Consider the following 9,350-nt stretch of genomic DNA (forward strand, 5'->3'; position numbering starts at 1 on the left):
ATTTAGCCATGTCACATGTTTACTGGAATAGAAAATAACTTTTTACCTTGTGAATTAATAACGGCACACTTTTCTTTGAGCTCAGCTTCTCGATCTTGTCGCAATGCAATTTCTTCGCCAATTCGAAGCTCTAATTTTTTAGCTCGATCTTGAAATTTTCTGAGTGATATCTAATAAAGGAAAGAAATTTTATGAATTACAATATAAGCATCATATTTAAGAATATAATTTTTTTAAATAAATAAAATCATTTATTGTATTGTAGGTTTTTTATTATATATTTTTTAACTGCTATAAATATGACATGAAAGTGATCCAATGTAAAAAAATTTTCATAGAAATTATAAAATATCCTTACCTTTTGGGCCATCTGGGGAGAGCGCATAAACTTGCGTATAGGGGACATCATTGGCGACTGGTTTAGACATTGACGAATAAACGGTGATTCTGGTATGAACATGGGTAATGTTGGACTGGCGGCATCAGCCATTGTTGTACTGTCATCTGATGACATCGACTCGCCTGCAAAAGCAATTTTAAGATACCGTCAAAAATATTTAATAAATCAATTATCCACATTTGTGACATCATCATCATTCACTGAAAATTTAGTGGAATTAAAACTATAGAATGTTAACTTTATTTTCAATTGAATAAAGTATACTGGTAATATTAGCAGCAAGTGCAAAATTGCAAAAGGTCCGACTGTTAGGTTTCCTTGAAACAAAATCCTATCTCAAAATGTACTGACCACAACCTAGAGAGGGCGTCCACGTAAAAGCTGTTTGTATCGAATGCGTGCTGCATTTAAAGAATGTCTGTTCAAATTTCAGACTTCCAATAGGGCGCCCCCTATCTCGTGGTAGTACTGCGTTTGTTGTTTCATTGTGTGCATGCAGAATAAGAAGAATCCGACTTTTTGCAATTCTATACTCGTTGATGTTAGACATTATATTAGGATGACATCACAGGCTCAGTACAAAAAAGTGCTCATAAGGAAACTGGGGTTAATGGAGAAGACAATGGGGAAAAAAACACAAAAAAACTGGTAGTATGATGTTGAAAAGTGTTTTACCCACAATGGGAAGACATATTAACATAGCTACAACCACAACATAAACAATAACGACAAAAAGAAAATGGTGATATTCAAATCTTGTCAAACATTCCCACCCCACCCCCAAGTTTTGTACAAATAAATATTAAATTATCTTTAGGTCTGGAATGCACATTGAAGTTTATTTCATTGTAAATATTCTCTGGTGAATTCAGTCAGGCAACTATTAAATAACAAACTAAAAACAAAACAAATTTAAACAACTAGAAAATGTATAGTGTGTAAGTTTATTAACATTGAATCCCCTGAATGTGTGCCAATGGAAAAAGTAAAAGAAATATTCGATGAGAATATTACTGTCACATAAAGTATAAATGGACTATACAGTACTCAGTGTGGTTAATCAGATAATGTTAAGTGCTTATAGTAGTTGATATATATTATTAGTGAAAAATGCTACATAGTATAGGACTACTATATAGTTAATTTTTTTTACACTATTATCATCATCAACCACCATTATGCACCATATCATCGATCGCAAACTCATCATAAACTCACCATCATCAATTATCACTATTATAATAAACATTAATGTTGTTATTTAATACTAACCCTCCAACCCTTACCGAATTAGAACTTCAATCTAAACTTGACTATAGAGTATACATTGTGTGTTAGTAATAGTAAGTTTCTCTTATTAATGTAATCACACCAAATTGATACAATAATGGGAATGATTGATTGTCATGTAAAATGTAATATATACATTTTTTTTTTTAATGTCAACTGTAAAAATACTACCTCCGAATATTCCATTTATATGTATAGGGTTGTTTGTAGAGGATTTTCTCATAGATACTAATAACGAAAGAAAAACATTTAAAGAAAACAAAAGTTCATAAGAAATGAAAGAATATTAGATTTAAATAATAGAAAGTAAAATGTGTAAACAAAATAAATAATAAATCATATCTAATTAAAACAAAATCAATAAAAGAAATAAAATAATGAAAAATTATAAATGATACAAGGCTACACTGCACTACTGAACAGAAGTCAGCATAAAAATAATAAAATTTAATAATTATTCTGTAGATGAATCAATAAGACAATTTGAAATGAACAGACACACAATATAAATTCATGTTGACTGACATTGGATACGGGCATGCACAATTAAAAATACGAATTACGGATATGATAATTTTGTTACCTTTCTTGTAAAGAATATCAGCAAAATCATGCCTAAGACTCATGTTTTCTTCAGCTTGTATGACATGTTGAATTATCTCCATCAAGTCCATCTGAGACCCCTGATCAAGCTTTGTGATTGGCTCAACAAAGTTTTCGTTGCTAGGACACTGAACAGCAGCACAGAGCAACAGAGATGTGACCTTTGCCAGTTCCAGTATGTCTCCTTTGCATATGCGGTCAAGCTTCAGGACGGCACTAAGATTGTTGATGTTGTAGTGACCTGCAAAAAAAAAATTACAAAATATCTGTGAGACTTGGTTGACCACCTGAAATCTCTTACAATGAATAGGATTGTTGCAATCAAGATTCAAACACAAATTTTTCATGTGACGACAGTGTGGATAAAACTTTACAAAGCTATCGAAACAGCACAGTACCTTCTAGGAATGTGTTAACCAATCGAAACCTTTGGGTAGGCATGTCACAGTACGAGGTTCCATTATCACCATTTCTGTATAAATAATATTAACATGTTTTTATGAAATTAATGAAGTAAATTTAAAGAAAAGACAATATAAAAACAATATATAAGTAATATTAATATATAAATAATATTAACATGTTTTTGATGGAAAAAAAACAATATAAAAACAATATATAAATATTTAACATGTTTTGATGAAATTAAAGAAGTAAATTTTTAAAAATAATATAAAAACACAAGCAAGTAATGTAGAGCACAAAAATTTTTAATGCAGTCTTCAATTTTGATGATGACATAATTAATGTCGAAATATTGAATCCCAACACGATGGCGTGTATTTCAATACTTGGAGTATGTATTATACTTTCTTATCTTCAATTTTATTGAATGTTTTTAAAATTATCAAATTTTCTTTGACAATAAAAGTGTTCTCCCAATTGGAATTTTTTACCGTACTGGTAAATTTCAACACATAGTCACAGCCTGGAATGATGTTTATTTATTGAAAGGGCAGCCAACGTAGACTACCTTGGTCTAATCAGTGATTTACCAGTTGGCAGATTATTTTGACTGGTAAAATTGAAGGCTAAAAAAGGACACTGTCATATAGGCATGATGTGATGTCATCATGACAATATTTCGGTCTGTAACACGATGTATTTGTCAAATAAAATTTGGTAGTCTAGACAGGAATTTAAATGTATCCAGAGGACTCAAATCATTCCACTGCAAGCTCCTTGATGCCAAAGATGACAATCTGTGATAGTAACCATTTAACAGACACTTACATTATTTTCAGAATTGCAATAAAATGCATTCCATCGTTGAGTTGCTGTAGGGACTCAATGCAATCGCCAACACCAATAGAATTTATCTATATTAAAATTAATCCAAATCATATGTTATACCACAACTGTATCTCTTTTTCTCGTAAATTCAAAAGTGGCTACAGTCAGATCTGCATATCTCAATGTTTGAATGATGCACTGTATATTTAAATTATTTTAACATTTGATTTTCATGGCCTATAATGAAATTCTTTATGTATCTTCATTTTATTTATCTTTTTCTAAAATGTTTCATTCACATTAAATATACAGGCCACTCATTTTACTGAATATAATTTTCAAAGAATTAATAACAGAAATATAATTGAATAAAAATGCGTTTCTTTCTAATATACTGTAAGTCTTACCCAATTGACAAGACATCTGAGCTTTCCTTTATCCAGTGGCATGCTAAAATGTATAGATAAAAAAAATAATTGTAAGTTGATGAAGTAAATGTGCTATTTGCCATCCCCTAAGCTACCTACTTATAATGATCCAATAATAATAATAATAATAAATAATAATAATTCCGGATTAATATAGCATTATAAGTACAGAAAGAATGGCTTAGCCTAACCCTAATGAATTTCGATTGACATATCTCCAATCTGGCTGGATGTGTGTGTTGTGTTGTACTAGCTAGGTTTAGGGTACGCCTCCACCTAGGGTACCTATCCTTCTTTTTCTTTCTTGGCTTTTATTACCTCTGGCTAGTTTAAAATAAATTAAAAATGGCAGAATTTTATTTAGAGGCCTAGTGCTAGCCAAACAGTGATTTTGCCAGACCTAGGGCCTAGGGCCTAGGTCCCTACCTAGTCTGTGCACAATTATTCTATCTAGGCCCTATGGCTCTCCCTGTCAGACGTCATAGACCCCTAGCCTGCCTCGGCCCCTATTCCCAGTAAGATACTAGTAGTAGTAGCCTAGGCCTGCTCAGCTCCCTGGGTTGTTGGTTTGGGCCGCGGTCACCATTTCATATAAATATGGGCCTGTTGTGTAGGCCAGGCCTATGGCTAGTAAGTAGTAGCCTACTAGTAGGCTTTTACATACTTCTCTTATATACTTTGATAACAATAGCATAATTTTACTTACGTATTTTAGTTATTGTAGAATCATCGACAATAATGGGCAAAACTGATCATTTAGCAGTTAGTTTCATATCAATCGCTCACTCTTGTTTTCAAATACAGAGCGCTGCGGTTATCTTTTAACCTTTGTACTGCTTATATTTTGATAAGCCAATCAGCGTCAACTACTCATGAAATGTAACCTTTCGATAGAGGGGGTAAATGATGTTGGAGGTTTCCAATAACAACGATCATTATGCAGTATCTATACTTACTGCTGGTAGTAAATTTTTCGCACAGCACTCTATGAAAAATTAAGCTAGAATTTCAAAATCCAGGACTATTCTGATATCGTACGTTAATGTTATTAAACTTCAGCTATTTAATGTGAGTATTTGCTATAATTTCATCAAATTAAAGAACTATTCAGATCATGTCAGTCCAGAAACAGCAAAACTTCACAGGTGGTGGTAGCCAGAGAGAGCAGACTTTGCTACACAGTGACACTGGTGTCAGGTGAAAGTACAGAATGGAACCAGTGTGCATACTCTGGGTGGAAGTGTAGTATTAGGCGTACAGGCTAGGGCTTTTCCCTGGCCTACTGCTACCCAACTTTTTACAGTATTAAAATATGAAATTTTATTATTTAAAAAAAATAAATATAGTAATAATTAATTGATTGGATGTCGGCCAGTTGTAGGAAAATAAACATGTGTTTTGGCTATATTTCTTTAGTATTACTATTTTACTATTCTATTATTAGGACCTAGAGGCTAGGAGGCCTATAGGCTATGCCTAGGCCTACCTAGGCCTATATTTATTATTAATATTTATCTAGTCTAAACATTTTTTGTAATGTAAGGCTAGGGCCTAGGCTATTGTTAAGTTAAAAAAATTAGGTTAGGCCTAGGCCCTAAGTCAAAAAATATTAAAGAAATTAATTTATTAATATTAATTTTAATTTTATTATTTAAATTACAATAATTGATTAAAAACATAAAAAGCAGTCTTGTATGTACAATACAAATACTATACTATACTGTATCCTCAGTCTCTCATAACAAAACTATTAATAGGCCTAGGCCTATATATAACATAATGAATAGAGCCTGGTTTTCCATTAGCTATGTACAAACTGAAATATAACAAAATACTAATGGGTCCTGGCTTTTAAAAAGGCATGCTAATCTACCTGGACATAGGTGGCAGATCAGACAAACTACGCATAGCTCCTAGCCTTCAATTAAATAAATTTAACAAACACTGTTTTTGGTTCGAGGAGTCGTAATAATTTATGTATGAAAGTGCATTCTTAAGGCTTACCGATACATGTAGGGAAGACTACGTATCCAGCTACACAATATTGTTGGAATATAATAATATATTTCCTTTTATTTTTTTCTCTATGTATAGGCCTAATAATGAGATAGAATTGCCTGACCTTTTTCAAGAAACAGAAACCTTGAATTTTTAAGAACTTAAATCTTTCTTAAATCTTTCTTAAATCTCTTTCTTTATTGGATTTTTTGGGAACTTTCTGAACCCCCCTCCTTGAAATCCTGGATGTGCCCCTGAAATTCTATATATGACCAAACTTTGGATTTTAATAAAAATATTTCTGAATATTCTTCTAACATGCCGCATTAAAATAGTGAGACTGAAGTTCAAGTTTAGGGTCAAGCCAGCTCCACCAATCAACACGCACCTCAGGTTGACGTACTGTAAAATCATTGAATCTATATTTCACAGACACATTTTTATCACTCACAAATACCGTAATTTAAATTTTTGGGCTTTTGAAATTTTTAATCCGAGGACTTCCCAAGTTATTGTTCCTGGGCCAAGTTATTCTTCCTGGGCACAATGCGCTCTTCAGTATTTATTAAATTGGCGGATTCAAGGGGTGGGGGTACCCAGCCAGCCCCATCCCCTAAATTTTTAAAAATAGTTTTTAAAAAAAAAGAAGTTAAGAATAAAAGAAAATCATTCAATTTAAATCGGACAAGAATGCCATTTTCAGCCATCTATAGATAGGTGCCATTCAATATCATAAATTTTTTTCCTCGGCCTGAACCATGGTAGGCAATAATGTTAGTGTTTCCTCAGCCCCAACCATGGTGGGGCCTAGGTGGGTGGACCCTGTATCTCTAAACACACTCTATCTGTGGAAAGTCCCTTCCCTGGGCCCCATCTATTTTCAAATTATTTGATCTGCCACTGAACTTCCTGCAGCTTTGATATTTTGAGCAGTTGTTTACACTTCGATAATTGGTCGAACTCACCATGTTCGTGTTTAGTTTGTCCAATCCAGGTCTGAAGTCTCATTTCTAAAAGTTAAGTACAAATGTGCTGATTCAAAGTCAAAACATTGCATCAACTACCAGCACCTTGTGAAAATAAACATACTGAATACCAACACATAGGTTTCACAAGTTTAGACTGGCAGCAAACATTCAATCTATCATTGTTTGTAGACCAGTCAACATACAGAATGCATGTATAGTAAAACCCCTCTGGCAGACCTCTATTAATAAGACACTTTTTGGCCACCAAACAAGGAAATACAGTACTACAACCCCTATTCTGGGGATAACCCTAATTAGAGGATCGTTTTTTTGGTCCCAAAGATATCCCCTTAATAGGGGTTCTACTGTAAGCGTGGAGTGACTATATAAACTTTTTACAATGCAGAATGAAATGTCTTTTTTTTTTTTTTACAACTGCTGTTTCATGTTCTTCTTTTCCCTGCATGCGTATGGCTCTTAAACAGTCATGCTATGACCCAGCTGTGGCGCCAGAAATTTGCCGAAGAGGGGCCAAAGTGTCTGACGGAGAGGTCCAAACCAAGGCCGACGAGGCCTCGGTTGAAGGCCCGGAATTTTAAAAAATCCCTAGTACTGGTTCATAGGTTGAGTTTTTTTGGCTTATTATGGTCTAAAATGTACTTTTAGACTACAACATTAGGGATTGGCAATCAAATGGTTATTTGAATAGAAAATTTTTTTTTTTTTTGTAAATTGTTGATCTAACAACCTAGTTGTTCGTCGGACGACGGGAGTACAGGTCTGTCAGACAGAGGGATGATGGCGCCACTGGTGCCACCACTGATCTACTTCTGTGACCTAGGCTCTATTTTTTTTATCTTTTTCTGTATTTTAGACACATAGTTTGAATAAAAGAAATTTGCCCACACATAACATTGTTCCTTTCTACCCTTACTACACATTTTTGAGTGCACATTCTCTCCCCCACCTCCTACCACCCCAAGGGTCTTAGACTAGCTTTATTCTAATTATAATAAAGAAAAGTCATTGTAAAAATGGTAGAAACTAGATGGCAATGGATTTGATATAAAAGATTGTATTGAATTTGACCAAAAAAAAAAAAAAAAATTAAAATATATTTTAATTGAATTCGCTTTAGGCTTGCATGTTGAAAATAACGTTTGTGGTTGAGATAAAGCTGCTGTCTGGTTTTTTTTTTTTGGCTGCATTTCAGAGCTCACTATTAATTGTTTCCTTGTTTGTTAATCTGGTTTCTAGGCCGACTGTTGCAGACTTGTAGAAAGGTGCGACTACTAGGATATCCTGGCTGGACCTTGGTTAAATCATGGGCTCGACCTCCATCATGGATAACACAGATCTGATGAAATCACCAAGAATGCCAGCCATTGATGCATCCAATGAGATTACATCTCCCCTGGATTTTTCATTTAAGGGATTGACTGTATTTGATGGTAAGTTTTAAATATATGATTTTTCTCATCTCAGTTTATGGCCATTGTCCTAATCATTGGATTGAGTTTGCCCAGTGAGTGAACAGATCCAGGGTCCAGGAAAATAAACAGTTGTGTCAGCAGTCAATGCCATTAAAGTCTAGCCTACATTTAGCTTCAGAAAGACTATAACCTCACAAAGATCCCAGGGCCAGTTGTGGCACCAGCTAGGGGTGGAGTGTGGGTGGGGGTCGGGGGTAAGGTGTCAGGGGGAAGTTTCCCTCTTGTCGAACAAGCATGGACCCCTATCGAATGTTACCATTTATTATAATTGTTTTTGTTGCTGTTGACGTTGCCGCAGTTGTTGTTGGAATACAGTAGAATCCCTCTTTTGGGACACCCATACTATTGGGGACACTCCTAGGGGACACTTTATTTGGTCCCAATGCTGTCCATTTAATAGGGTTTCTACTATACAGTAAAACCTATCTTTTGAGACACTCCTATTAGGGTTACACTCTTCATTAAGGAGACACTTTTACATGATGTGAGGGGCAACATTTAAACACTACAGCCAACATTAATGCAACATACTTATTAGGAAATTAGTACTTATTCTACCCCTACAGTAAAAATGGGGCACTAAATTCTATTACTGTACATTTTACCTCCCTCCTTATTTTCTCCCTTACCAGATGTCCAGGATGAGGATCCAAGAAAGGGTCAGCATAAGCTAAGGAGGGATAAAGGAGGGAAGTACCTGTGCACATCTTTGAAGTTCAACAACAATGCACTCACTGATATGAATAACTTTGAGCCAGTGGTGGAGGGCCTATTGCTGAAACCGGATGAACTTTTATGGCTGGATTTATCTATGAATGACTTAACAAACATTGATCCAGTAAGTACTATATTGCCTCAATATGGTCATGGTGATGTGACATCATGACCATATGTAGGCACATCATGACTATATATGGGCATACAACTTCTTTTTTTT

General features: G+C 34.4%; 2 protein-coding genes across 3 annotated transcripts in view; one reads left to right on the forward strand and one right to left on the reverse strand.

The window, feature by feature from the left end:
• The window catches only part of LOC117124922 (nuclear mitotic apparatus protein 1-like), a 17,000-nt gene extending 12,207 nt beyond the window's left edge, over positions 1-4,793 (reverse strand). The window contains exons 1-8 of one of the 2 annotated variants that reach the window (XM_033271258.1): positions 4,661-4,793; positions 3,934-3,976; positions 3,527-3,612; positions 2,692-2,765; positions 2,274-2,534; positions 1,862-1,918; positions 359-522; positions 47-170 (exon numbers count right to left, since the gene is read on the reverse strand). In XM_033271258.1, the coding sequence (XP_033127149.1) occupies positions 47-170; positions 359-522; positions 1,862-1,918; positions 2,274-2,534; positions 2,692-2,765; positions 3,527-3,612; positions 3,934-3,975 (808 nt within the window). In that variant the 5' untranslated portion in view covers position 3,976; positions 4,661-4,793. The remainder of the gene's footprint in view (positions 1-46; positions 171-358; positions 523-1,861; positions 1,919-2,273; positions 2,535-2,691; positions 2,766-3,526; positions 3,613-3,933; positions 3,977-4,660) is intronic. The other variant, XM_033271259.1, reaches the window with a different exon arrangement.
• An 82-nt stretch (positions 4,794-4,875) lies between these two features.
• LOC117124923 (leucine-rich repeat-containing protein 51-like) overlaps positions 4,876-9,350 on the forward strand; it is a 6,215-nt gene continuing 1,740 nt past the window's right edge. Inside the window, exons 1-3 of the mRNA XM_033271260.1 lie at positions 4,876-5,022; positions 8,178-8,371; positions 9,046-9,251. Coding sequence (XP_033127151.1) covers positions 8,245-8,371; positions 9,046-9,251 — 333 coding nt within the window. The 5' untranslated portion in view covers positions 4,876-5,022; positions 8,178-8,244. The remainder of the gene's footprint in view (positions 5,023-8,177; positions 8,372-9,045; positions 9,252-9,350) is intronic.

The sequence above is a fragment of the Anneissia japonica genome, unplaced genomic scaffold (genome assembly GCF_011630105.1).
Source record: "Anneissia japonica isolate Jap-2015-1 unplaced genomic scaffold, ASM1163010v1 scaffold1881_len754168_cov175, whole genome shotgun sequence".
Taxonomy (NCBI): domain Eukaryota; kingdom Metazoa; phylum Echinodermata; class Crinoidea; order Comatulida; family Comatulidae; genus Anneissia; species Anneissia japonica.